Here is a 14642-nt window from a genome sequence, read left to right as displayed (position 1 = left end):
GTGAAGCTTGGATAGCAATTCATCAACAAAGAAATATATGTTATAATGAGACAATTCCTCTATCAAAAAACAAGATCAGGCAAAAAAACCTGGATACAACTGTGCTGTGATTATTTAGGTTATAAATAATTTAAACCAGAAGTAAAATGTGCAGTAATCACAACAACATCTCAGTATTACTCTGATCTCAGCATGCCACTGATCAACTCAAATCATAGGCCAGATCATCACTATGAAGAGAACCAACCACTGGACTCATCCATCATTCTAAACCATTGGAGTTAACATTTCTCAATGATATATGATGAGTCTCCATCTACTGTTCCCAATATTTAGTCTAGCCCATTAAACAATGGATCAGAAGTTAATGAACAATCAGACAGATAAAAATGGAAAATTTACAGCCCAGATGGTAACCCTGCCAAGGTATGAAAACTGCTTGGACATCACGGAGAAAAAATTTTTGTGACTATTCATCAAGGTTAACATAGGTGATATAATACAATGAACTAGAATGACTAATTTCTCCCTGCTGATCTGTAATAGTAAGGATGATGTCAGTACATGCAGCAATTAGTACCCAATCTAGTTATGTTATTCCATGAAGAAACTAATCTATCCTCAAGATGGAGAACAAGTTTGTCCGCTTGACTGGAGGTGATTAATTGGGTTCCCCATATACTCATTTGGCATACACTCAAGTTTCATAACATCTTGGAAGTTTATGTGAGATAGGTCAAATTTCTGCATCAAGACACGTGTGAATTGCACTTTTCCATATGAGTAGGGATTCAGTAGGGATCCTCACTGACTGTTCATAATATGTATGGATATGGCTGCTGCCGATATTCAGGTATCTTTCTTGTGAAAGCTCCTGTATGACAGGATACAGTTGGATGATAATAGGATATGCCTAAAAATTTTGAAGACCAAGTATATGAAAGTAACCCTCAGATGGACAGCAGTGTTAATGACCAAAATCTATAATTCAACTACTTGTGTTCCAACATAGAATTCAATGAGGATACTCTCAGAGATCTCTAAATGCATCTTAATGTCTTATCTTTTATGATCAGAAAATATTAATTCATTGGAAAATGATCTTTTTGTATATCATTGTATATCATAGAAATTTGATACTTCATTGAACACTGGAGCTAACATGACATAATTGTCATAAACAATTATGTGCAGACAGTCAAAAGTGACACTCATCCTATAAGAATAAGATGTGCCTCCACTGGTGTGAGCATGTGGTATACAGTGATGAATAATCAGTAGGCCAAGATAGCCTTAAGAAGCAGTCCAAAAGGATGATGACCATGCAAACAGTCTAAGAAATAATAGCAAGATCATTGAGAAAATTTGGGGTACAGGTAAGCATCCTAATTGTGGATTCCCTTGATTAAGACATGTGGAGGAAGACACGTATAATGAAGACCCACATTTGATGGGTAATGCAGAGAATTTGATATATGAAGGTAAAAGAAAAATGGAAGCTGACAATTAAGAACTTCAAAACATAAAGAAATATAGAGAGAAAAAGAAAAAGAGCTTCAGAAACTCAAATTCTATGATATCTGTATTAATTTCCAGTTACTGTCCTTCGTTTCAACAAATATTTTCATATTTGTTAAGCTACATATCCTTTATCTTTTACTTGTTTCAGTCTTTAGACTGCAGCTATGCTGGGCGCTGCCCTGAAAGGTTTAGTCAAACAAATCAATGCCTGTACTTATTATTTTTTTTGTTTGTTTTAAGTCTGGCACGTATTCCATTGGTCTCTTTTTGCTGAACTGCTACGTTATAGAGAAGTAAAGAAACCAACACCAATTGTCTAGTGGTTGTGGCTGGAGAAGAGGCAACACAAAGACACATACACACACATATATATATATATATGGAAAAAAGTCAAGATAGAAAATGCTAAAATAATTTTATAAACATTTCAGTACTGGTTTCAGTCATTGAGACTTTTTCAACTGTAAGTATGGAAAACAATTAAATTTTGGAAAAATTAAACAAAACATTTTTTAAAAGAATATTTGCATAGTGTTCAAATACAAGTGGCATTTTCCTTGTTTAGGCAGAAACAAGGAAAATGCCACTTGTATCTGAACACTATGCAAATATTCTTTTAAAAAACTTTTTGTTTAATTTTTCCAAAATTTAATTGTTTTCCATACTTACAGTTGAAAAGGTCTCAATGACTGAAACCAGTACTGAAATGTTTATAAAATTATTTTAGCAGTTTCTATCTTGATTTTTTTTCTCCATATATATCAACTTATGTGTTCCTTTTCAATCTTCTACATATATATATATATATATACTATAGGCTTCTTTCATTTTCTGACTATCAGATCCATTTGCAAGGCCTTGGTTGGACCAAGGCTACACTACAAGGCGCTTGCCTGAAGTGCTACACAGTGGGACTGAACCCAGAACTATGTGGTTGGGAAGCAAACTTCTTAGCACACAGCCACATAGATAGATTATTTACATAATTTTAAATACACACATACAAAAAGAGTTTTGAATGCCAATGACAAACCAATGACAAACTAGTATTTTCTCTGCATTTTCTTCTATACCATTTTTTCTTATTGTGTTGTCTATATTTCAAGCAGAGGTTTTTCATGTACATCCCTACATTCATCAGCTATCTGCAATATTGTATCTTGCAGAAGTTAGGACACTTGTTTTATTTTTTTTTTATGTTAGTTTAATGTTACTGTTTTTTTATTGTGAAAACTCTTTATAGTATTAAATGGAGACTACATAGTACATGCTTTATATGAGTTGTATGACTATATTTATTTCTTCACTACCCACAAGGGGCTAAACACAGCGGGGACAAACAAGGACAGACAAACGGATTAAGTTGATTAATCAGTGCGTAACTGGTACTTATTTAATCGACCCCGAAAGGATGAAAGGCAAAGTCGACCTCGGCGGAATTTGAACTCAGAACGTAACGGCAGACGAAATACGGCTACGCATTTCGCCCGGTTTGCTAACGTTTCTGCCAGTTTGCCGCCTTTTGTATGACTATATTGAAAGTATCTTGTGTAGAATGTGTGCTACATCTAGTGGCAAGTTATAGAATTGGAATAATTGAGTCAGAAGCAATTAATGAACTGTTTGGTGTCAGAAGCAATTATTGAATTGTAGGAGTCAGAATTAGTAAAAACGCTGACTCTACTAAAAGGAAATGGTAATTATAATACATTCAAATTTCTAATTTCACAGATATTAAATTAACTACTTTCTGAAGTGAAAACACTCAAATCTGATTTAAGAATTATTTTGAAGGAGGTTCTTGTAGAAGCAATAATAAAAACAAAAGTTAGTAAATTTTAGATTTGTATTTTTTATTTAACTCTTATTCTGTATAACATTTAAATAAATTGTCAGGGAATAATTTTTTAAATATTTACAGTATAATTTTTGTGTTTAATTAACTCTTACACGTTAAATTCAATTAAATTTCATATTTCAGCAATGCTTTAATCATGAAAAGTAAGGGTTATGTATCTAATTGAGGTTATTTCTTTTAAAATGGTTATTTGTAAAGCTCCTTTAGTTGTTAAATCTTTTTGATTTTGATGGTCTTCGGAATTTTGAACTTGTAAACAAAGTTATTCCTAATTTTTGATGTGAACATCTACCCAGCTCGATAAAAATTCATTATATTCAACATTTTGGTAAAAGAAAAAAAATAGCCATTTGTGCATCATACTTAATATAAATACATCTTGAAAAGTAAATTTACTGTAATATTCATCCAGAGATAATATATCATAAGAACATGTGTTTAAAAATACAGTATATATTGGAGGCAGAGAAAAATCATCCTAGCAGTGGCTGGTGAGAATGCTAGAATCATTTTTGTCTCCTTTGGGCATTGTCAGTAGCATGTACTCACAGTCAACCACATACACTTCCATCATATTGTTGTTTTAAAACATAGCATATCCATAAGGAATAAGATGACTGGTTACAAAAAACTGAGTGACAGTTTATGAAGTCTTTCCAGCTTCAATAAAAGGGTAGATACAGATACACACATACACCCACATGTGTTATATCCATGTATATATGTATATATACAGGTGTTGGACAAAAAAGAGGGAAACACCTAGTATCATAGCATCATAATTTTGAAATATCTATAAAACCATCAAAAGCTTGTTTATTTTTATACTTTTTGATTTATTATTAGTGTTGTTTAATATTCTGTTGTGTCTGGGGAGAGTCATTCTTTTTTAGTACCTTATAAAATTTCACTTTTTTTATTTTTCTAAAATTTTCATTGCATCTTGCTGCTGTTTCTTTTCAGATATCATCAGAAAAAGGTAAAATTCATTAAAATGACAGATCTTTAAAATGGCAGACTTTCAAAGAGGTCAAATTGTTGGTGCTCTTATGGCAAGTGCTAGCATAACATAAACTGCCAAGATGTTTGTTGTATCAAAAAGTACTGTCTCAAAAGTAATGACAACCTTTGAGAAAGAGGGAAAAACATTCTCATCGAAACAAAACTCCAGAAGAAAATCAAAACTTTCAGATAGGAAACGTGATGACAAAGCAATCCTCCTTAAAGGTCATTTGTGATGTTGATCAGCTGATGAGACACAGACTATGAAGATAGTCTATGTACCTTGACTAGCTTGAATTAGCTGGGGAAAACAGGTTTTTTTTTTTTTTGTGTTGAGTAAATTTAATGAAGACAGTTCAAATGTCAAGAAGGCAATGTCATAGTGATACATTACTATATTTCTCTTGTAATGCACTGTCTATGTTTCAATTAAATTTTAAAATAAGGAAAGATTTTGTAAAATAACTATATTAATAACCTTTTGGTCATCATTTTTCTGTTGAAATTTTCAACCTTTGTTTTAATTAATTTCAAAAACTGAAGAATTTTGTAAAATAACTTTGCCATTATTATACTGGTATTTAAGGTGGTGAGCTGGCAGAATTGCTAGCCTGTCAGGCAAAATGCTTAGCAGTATTTCACCCATCGCTACATTCTGAGTTCAAATTCCTCCAAAGTCAGCTCTGCCTTTCGTCCTTTTGGATTGATAAATTCAGTACCAGTAAAACACTGGGGTCAGTGTAATCGACTACTCCCCTCCCCCCAAAATGGCTGTCCTTGTGGCAAAATTTGGAACTTCAATTGATATGGCATTATGATGGAAGATTTTGATTTGTTGCCACACTTTAGCTGAAATGCACATCATATGGTTCAATTGATTTTTAAAATAATAAAGAATTTGTTGAAATAACTTTGCTATTATTAAGCTGGTGTTTGGAAAAGCATTTTGGTGGAAGGTTTTAATTCAGACCATTTTAAGACAATGGTTTTCAACTGGGGCCATGTAATCCCTGGAGGTCCATATAAGATTTCTGAGGCTCCATGCAAGCAAAATAGTAAACTAAAGATCCATAGTAGTATTTTCAAGGTGCATGAAGAATTTTGCTTTAGATATATTTATTGCAAAAAACAGCCTGGTTTCTTTCTCTAATGTTTTATATAGTTCAGCCTACACAAGTGAATGAGTGGAAAACAAATTAGGAATTTTAAAAGAAATATCTATAAAACAAGCTTTTAAACACTGACTAGCTGTTGGGGGTCCATGAGAGAAAATAGTAATCAAAAGGGTCCATAGATAAAACATAGTTGAGAAAAACTGATTTAAAACATGAAGCATGCATTCTAGAACCAGAGACAATTTCTGGCTGTTTGGTATGGAAAGACATGCCAAGCTAAGTAAAAGTATGTTTGTCCTTGCATACAGGCTTGTCCCCTGAATCTCTCTCCAGATGAATATTCCTAATCTTGTGGACTTGTAGGTACTGGTGCCATGTAAAAAACACCCATACTGGTGCCACATAAATGTACCTGTGCTGGTGCTGCATAAAAAACACGTGGGCATCCAGCCGTGGAAACCACGCCCAAACAGACAAGGAGCCTTGTCAAACCATTCAGCTCATGCCAGCATAGAAAACGGACATTAAATGATGATGATGATGATAATGAATATATTTATAAATATATATATATACACACAAATATTATATTATATAATTAGGGCTTAGTAAAGTAAATTACTTTGCCACATACTGAACTTTCTAGAAATAGCAGCCAAAGTTCAGTATGTGGCAAAGTAATTTACTTTACTAAGCCCTAATTATATAATATAATATTTTGAATTCGCCTTAAATGGTCCTTTTACATACTGAACACTACTTGGTGAAATTGATTAATAACTAATTAATTTTACCCTCAATTGTTGATATATATACACACATATATATATTAAGTGTATGATTAATTTATGGAATGAAGTTCTATAAATCCAATCATATTTGTCATAAATGGAGGAGGTAAGATGTAAAAAAAAGTTGTAAGAAGTTTGTTATAATATCCTAACTTATATATATATATATATATATATATATATATATATATATATATATATATATATATATACATAAGTTTGCATGCAAATAGGTGTACATACACACACACATGCATACATATACATGCATACACATATATATCCATATATACACATGTCTTCGTACACACACACACATGTTCACACATACATATATAGTTCAAAACAGTTTCATTCGGATTTCGTTTTGAACAATGCATGTAACTCCCAATAGTTAGGGAGCATGTGTGTTAATGAGCATCTTCACTTTTGAGTTGTTGGCAATGAGAACAATAATTGGCAGGATCAAAGAGGTTGCTTTTCTAATTAATAAGACATACTGTAGCATTTCCAAAGATTGGGATAAATCCAAAGGAAACTTTAAAAAGTTTGTTGAGGTGTAGCTTTAGAGTGCCTTGTTTGACAGTAATGGAAGGGTCAGGGCATGTGGCCTTGATCATTTGAAGCAATAGAAGATGTGTTTGCATTTGGCATGTATGAGGTGGTGAAATGAGTACAATGGAAAGGGATAGTTTTGGAGGAGATTTACCTTGTATATGAATGTGAAGCTTGATGAAAAGTATTGCTTTTAGAATCCTTATGGTTTGTAGAGATATAGATATAGTAGTTCTGAGGTGATGAACAAAATATTAATCATTGACTAATAATATTTCAATTATTTCAGCAAGTATGGTAAACAACACTGGACATTTATGCATAAGCTTATCAGTGAACCAAACATCACTACATGTAAAGTAGTGATGGAAGAATTGTGAAGTAAATATACAATGATGAACACTAGGTGACATAGAAAACTAGAATTGTTGAGAGACTAAATTACTCAGCAATCATTATCAGTTAATAAATATCTATTTATGATCAATTTGGGTTGAAGAGGATTTAGAAAGATGATAACCCATATAGAATTGCAATGGAATTATGTCTCAAGACATTTGAACATTCTTCTTACAAGTGTTAATTGCATTATAAAATATCATCAAGTGACACAAAATTAGAATTAATCAATAATTAGTAAAGATAATAGAAAAGGCTGGCATTTGCTGACATTGTTATTAACAATTGGCCATATATTGTTAAATATTTAATAAACTAATGAAGCTACTTTTCATTTTAATGGTTAGAGCAGCAGAACTATCTCTCACAAATAATCAAAACTAAAAATTACAGATGAAAATACAGCTTTTCTTCACAAAAGGAGATCTCTTATTACTTCATATAGGAATATAAATTAATCGACTATAATCATAAAATATTTGAAAATTTATATATAAAATTCTATTCCTTTCTATAATATAATCTTAGAAAGTAAAATTTTGATCAAAGTAAAAACAAAATACACAAGTTTTGATTAGCATGGTATCTCACTGAGTCTTAAGAAAAGGACCAAAATATGTGACATATTGCTATACTCAAGAAGACATGTATACCATAACTGAATTGATTAGGAAGGGCATCCATCTGTAGAAACCAAGCCAAAACAGACTACAGAACCTGGTGCGGCTCCTGGCCTTGCTAGTTCCTGCCAAGCTGACCAACCAATGCCAACATAAGAAATGGATATTGAATGATGATGATAAATAAAAACATAAATGCATTCAGCAGAGATGTAGGATACAGGGGGTTCATCAGTTTGTCTTGTCCTTGACAAGACAAATTCACTAGTATACTCTCTAAACTGGTTAATGTTAGGAAGGGCATCCAACCATAGAAAACATACTAATGAGAGAGTGAGAGAGTGAGAGAGTGAGAGAGATGTGGTCTCTCAACCATGTCTAGCAGAGCAGTAACTCTGATCAAATGTAGCTTGACCTGTAATAAATAATCCAGCCAGAGCCAGCATGGAAAATAGACATATGAAGATGATGATAAATATACTGATAATATTTAGAGGTGATTGCCTCTAAATACTATGAATACTCACATATGATACCATATTTTTCCATGCCAACATTACTTTCATATATGATGAAGCTAACAAACCTCATTGGTAATAACAAGATTTGACACTTTTACCAAGTATACCATTTTTATTAAATAATAAAAGTTGTACCTCTTAAATCCACCACTCCATGATCCTACAATTCCTATGATCCAACTTGTTTTGAATTTGTTTTAGACTTTACATTAGGAGCAAGCATGGTTGTACAATTAAGAAGTTCTTTTCCCAACTGTGTGGTTTCAGGTTCAGCACCATTGTTCTTCACTTGGAGTGTTTTCATCTTTTGAGTGTCCCAGGCTAACCAAAGCCCAGTGAGTGGATTTGGTAGGCAGAAACTCAAAGAAACTCATGTGTGTATGTATGCATGTTCACATACATACATGTTTGTCTGTGTTTACATTTGCATAATATCACACAATAAATGCAGCAAAGTTTTTGTCTCTTTCTCCAGGCAATAAAGCATTCATTGGCTTTGTGCCTTCAAAGATATGTAAAATAAAAGATCTCTTACTTGAAAAATTGGTAAGGGTTAGAGATAGAAAAGGTGTCTGGCTGTAAAACAATACCTTGATAACATATTCATTTAATCCATACTAGCATGGAAAAATGAATTACACAAACAAAAATTCTGTTTGAAAGCCTTAGTTGCATTATTTCTTATTCTAAGCTTTCTTGTAACTTTGATAAAACATCAGTACATACATGTAGACTGAGATGGTAAAAATATGTTCACCAAGAGACTTCCATTTGGAATGAATTTCTGTTTTTTGACTTTCTCTATGGTCTGGTAAATGATTAGGTTCCAAAGTTACCACAGTTAATAAGTTGAATATATAATGGTATACAAGCTTATTTAGTATATAAACATATTTCATTACTTACTTAGTAGGTCCTCAATGAGAACTTTATTCATACAATGCTTAATTTTCTTAAGATCTATTAGGTTTCTTGTATCATATATAATTTTCAATTTATACATGTTCCACCATTTCAAATTACATTGTTTTTCTTCCAATCAGAAATATTGATGTTCATCTTTAAAAGCTTAGGATGCTAAATATATTACTCTTTGCTTCCTCTGTCCTATCTGTATTTGGTTTGCAAGATGTAATAGTATTTCCAAACACTGTTCTGTTGTCAGATTGTATGTGTATAATTTGCATCAGGCTCATAAGAGAATCCTTTACTTCATATATGATGGTAGATATTTATTCTACAAGATGTAGATGGTTTTGTTTAGTCCAAGGTCAACCTGTGAGAGCAAAGCTATGATCAAAAGCATTTCAAGGCATTGACTATCTCATCTCTTTTTTGAGGATAACATTACCCAATGTATCATTTTCCAAGACAGTAGAATATGATCTGATGGAGAGCTGGTTCCAGGAATGACCACATAGCAGTTCCATCAGTGATTCATTCTGCAAGATCATACATTTTAGAGATTTGAGGGAAATATTTTTTCCTAATATTTAAAGGAATCTGATATCTTATTTCATAATATAACAACAATAGGATTTGTAATTTGGACTGATTATACTTATACACAGTTGGACAACTGAAGGATATCTCATCAAAAAACTATCCAACACAAAACTCTAAGTAACAAACAAGTATGATACTGCATGTAACACTAGAAAATACTAAAGGTGAATTGGACCTCTCTCTGCTTTTTTAAATAATAGATTACTTTAGTTCAATGTTGAGGTTAGTTCCTTTTTAGAATAATTACAAATTCCTCTACATTAGTAACAAGAAATCCACTTGTCTCAAATATATAGCTTGTAATATATCATTTTTTACATTCTTCCTTCCTTAAGGTTCTCAACACATAAATCCTACAAATAATTAAGAATATGCTAGAACCATTATTTCTGAGGTCAATACATCATTTCCATTAGCATTTTAGGATAGTATCTGAGTTTTATTCTTGGTGGCAATTTGTGTTGTTGCTAAATGTCTAACAGACACAGTAGTTTCTTTCTTATTAAAGTAGCTAGCAAACACAAGCATAGCAAGGGTTTGTTGGTAAGAGCTCCAACTAAAAGGTCTGCTTTGTTCATGTGACAGTAACATTTTAGTAGAACTGGTTCACAATTATACAACCACCAAATACTGAATCTCATAGATGAGCTACAAGAATACTTCAGAAGTCTCTCATGAAATCACAGCATTAGTTGCAGTGCACAACTGGATTAAGTAGAGAACATCAGAGAGAACGGTTTGTCAAAACTGAATAGGCAATCCACTTGACTTTAAAGATTTGTTTTTCAAGTTACTCCACTAAATCTCTCAGCTTATCGGTTACCCCACAAGTTATAATTAGCAGTTCTACTACATGAAAACTTTTGTTACAGAAAAATTCATGCACTTCCTGTTTCATAAAATAGGCATACCAAAAATAGAAAGCAGCTGAGAGAGACAATGATTGTTGATGCAGTTATATTTATAAAAGGAAACCTAGAATATTAATCCATAATATTAAGAAAATATCGATTGTTGTCAATACTATGAAGAGACCATTTGAAGTTGATATTTAGTAACCTTTATGAGATGTGTTTTATTTAGTTGGTGAAAATTTTGGCTTACATTCTACACATCCTTCACACAAACTAACCACTTGTGAGACATCCTCTATGGATAATGGTTTGGTTTCAGATGTTGAAGGACTGGAAAGAAGTAATCCCTGTATGGCATCATGAAGTTCAGCCAGAAAGTTTCAGCAAATTTCTTGTTCAAATTGTAATCAGGTTGAAGTGTAAGGTAATTTTAAAAGGTCTTAAACCAATGTTTTCATTCTCAAGTTGTCATTGAGGAACTGGAGCTGGCAAAATGCCACTAGATCTTAGCTGAAGATCCATTCTAAGTTGGTTAACTTACATAGAGTACTCGGATTTTAGTTACATTAAGTGCAGAGTCTCTGAATAACTTTTAGGTAACTGTTGTGCAATTGAAAGATACTTGATCTGACAACTATCATTATTATCATTGTTTTAATGTCCACTTTTCCATGCTTGCACAAATCAGATGAAATCCTTTGAGGCAGATTTTCTATAGCCAGATGCTCTCTCTGTTACCAACCCCTCAACTGCTTCTATATGAAGTAATATTCCTTCAAGCTTGAACAGCACAATGACTGCACATGCTTATATATTTGCATGGCAGTGATGGCTGTTTATGATTTTGCATAGCAGTGATGGTTGTTTATGATTAAAGTGATGGCAAGACAAAGACACACACATATCTCAGGCTTCTAGTTTTTATTTACCAAATCTACTCACAAGGCTTTAGTCAGCTTGGGGCTATAGTAGAAAGTACTTGCTCAAGGTGCTGTACAGTAAGACTGAACTCAAAGGCACATAGTTGAGAAGTAGTTTTCTTAACCACACAACCATGCAACATAAAATTGCAACACTATGACATTTATTCAATAACACAAACTATGCAAATAACATCCATACAACAAAGCTCAGCAAAGCTTGTTAATCCAAGTGGATGACATCTGCCATCATCACAAGACTGCATGCAATATGAGCCATAGAAAGTGATGAATGTGAATCTGGTCTGTCTTTCTTTCTTTCTTTCATAATAGAATAATTTAATTCATTGTTTGGGTCAGTTCATTTCAAGAATGACAGGTTCCTTCACATTAGTAAGAACAAACCAACTGGTTCGATCCTTGTGGCTTACAGTAAATAATTTCCCCAACATACAACTTTTAAATCTGATAACTTTTCCAACATATGCTAGTAAAACTTTAACCAACACAACATTTGGAAAGTGAAAGATTTTAAAAGAATACAGGAATATAGAACTACTTTGGAAATAACTAAATATATTTCAGTAAGTGTTACAAATTTAAATATATATGCAAATTTGTGAAGTTTATGAATTGATCTTTCTGATTATTTACCTCAAACTAATTTCCTTGGACTCCAACAGAATGAAATATTTCATGTAAGCTGATAGTGCAGTCCAAGGAAACAGCATCTTCATGATAAAATCTTAACCCCTTTACTGCAAAAATCAGATATATCCACTCAAAATTTCATTACCCTTAAGTGTTTTATATACCAATCATTTTTTTTTTTTTTTTTTGTTACAGAATGTCATGTTTGAAACTAATTTCTGTTGAGATATGTCAAGTTTATTGAGACAATGTGACTTGCAGAAAATACCGATTCTATTTCTTGATAGATATCACAATGAAATTTAATTTTGTAATTAAAGGGTTAAGGATCACTCAGGTGTTATAAAACTGTAATACTAAAAAAAAAAAAAAAACATACCTGTTGTAGTATATGGTGCCCGGTTACATTTGTCATGTTTGATTTTAATCTATCTTCAAGATTACTTCCCCATTTTGAAATTCTGGAAATAAAATAAACAGAGTGGGATTAATGTTTTGCATCAGCAGAATACATGTGGAAAGATATGAAATTTTTTTAAATGTTTGTCTCAGTTTGTCTGATGACCATGGAAAACATATAGGCATAACAAACATAACAAATCACATGAAACAAGTTCCAATTATGTACTGGTAGTAATGTATGTAATATTTCTCTCTCAGCCGATACAAGCTTATTTTTGTTTTCCACTTTTTAAAATTTTCAATTAATTGCTTAACAAAATTTTACACACAACTAAAGTACACAGCAAAAAAAGTTAGTTATGTGGAAAGGTGGAGCTATTACAAGTCTCTCTTGTTGTCATAATTAATTTTATACATATACATTACAGATAATTGTTAGGTTTTTATTATTAAAGTTTTCATGTAATACCACATTTTTAGAAATAGTGTATTTAGGCCTGCATTATTCTACAAACCCATTCTTTTTTCCTTTAAGATGATGGGTGCAATCTGAGGGAGATTTGGCTGTTATTTCAAATAGGTGAAGTGACTGCATGGAGATCCCCTCACTGTCTTGTGTCTATTGAGTGATATGTATTTACAAGAATGTATGAGTGTGTGAGTGTGCATCTGTGTGTAAGAATATGCATATGTATAAGAGTGTGCATATGCATGTGTGTATACATGAGTGCATGTGTGTAAGTGTATGTATGCATGAATGCATGTATACCTGACTGTATGCATGTGTGCATATGAATGTGTGTATATGTGCATATGCTAGACTGTGTGTGTGTATATAAATGCCTATACATACAGAAGATATTAATGTGTATGTGTATATTTTTGCATTGTAGACATAATCCACCACCCAGTTCAACAACACCATCTGTGTATTTTTAAGTGTTTTCAATATAAGTTTTTTCACAATCTTTATCATTCCTCAAGTTACAACCAACACCAACATTATGAAACCAATACCACAAAATAACCTAACCAACATCTAACACAATCAAAATCCCTGTAACAGTGACTCAACATCATTCCCACCATTACTAAAATAATGAGAATTAAAATTATGGGCATTAAACCAGCAGTTCGCAAACTGAAAAATACTAGGCTCCCTCAAAAAATGCAAAAGTGAAATAGTTTGACACACTCTCCTCACTTCGTTAATGAGACTAAGTAGTTTGCATTCATATAATTTATTTTCCCCACCTTTAATTACAAAATTAAATTGGAAAAGTTTAAGATGTTGGAAACTATTTTCATTTGATTAAACATGGCAATTTGTCTGTGTCCTTTTCAATCCTCACAGGCTTCCCCATGAGAAATTCTGGTTTTAACAATCTGGGAAGAAAAGTAGAGAAAGATAAATAGTGTGATAAAGTGTTTAAATATGCTGAGTAAATAATTGTTTCTACTATAGGCACAAAGCCTGAAATTTGGGAGAGGGGAATAGTCAATAACATTGAACTTAGTGCTGAACATATTTATTTTATCAACCCTGAAAGGATGAAAGGTAAAGTCAACCTTGGTAGATTTTGAACTCAGAGTGTAATGAATCAGAAGAAATGCTGCTAAGCATTTTATTCAATGTTACTACATGTCCATACTTACAGATAAGCAATAAAACCTACAAAGTTACAACAAATAATAACCTTTACAATCTCTAAATAGTAAGTACTAAATTGCTAGAACTACATCTATTTATGCTTTCTCTTCAAAGCCAGAAACTACTTCAGCTGATATTAGTTGCTGACTCTCTGCAAAACTTACATGGTTACTGATTACATTGGATTGCTGATAATATACCTGGAATGGTATTGCTGCTGCTGCACACATACATGAAAAGACTGATAAGTAAAGACTCACTACAACCATTCCTTTG

General features: G+C 32.4%; 1 protein-coding gene across 1 annotated transcript in view; it reads right to left on the bottom strand.

Annotated features, from left to right (window-relative positions):
• LOC115214936 (voltage-dependent calcium channel subunit alpha-2/delta-2) overlaps window positions 1–14642 on the bottom strand; it is a 107767-nt gene that overhangs the window by 92619 nt on the left and 506 nt on the right. The window contains exon 2 of the mRNA XM_036501121.1: window positions 12693–12774. Within this exon, the coding sequence (XP_036357014.1) occupies window positions 12693–12774 (82 nt within the window). The remainder of the gene's footprint in view (window positions 1–12692; window positions 12775–14642) is intronic.

This window comes from Octopus sinensis, linkage group LG1 (assembly GCF_006345805.1).
Source record: "Octopus sinensis linkage group LG1, ASM634580v1, whole genome shotgun sequence".
NCBI lineage: Eukaryota > Metazoa > Mollusca > Cephalopoda > Octopoda > Octopodidae > Octopus > Octopus sinensis.
The sequence above is the reverse complement of the archived record's forward strand: the minus strand, read 5'-3'. Positions and strand labels throughout refer to the sequence as shown.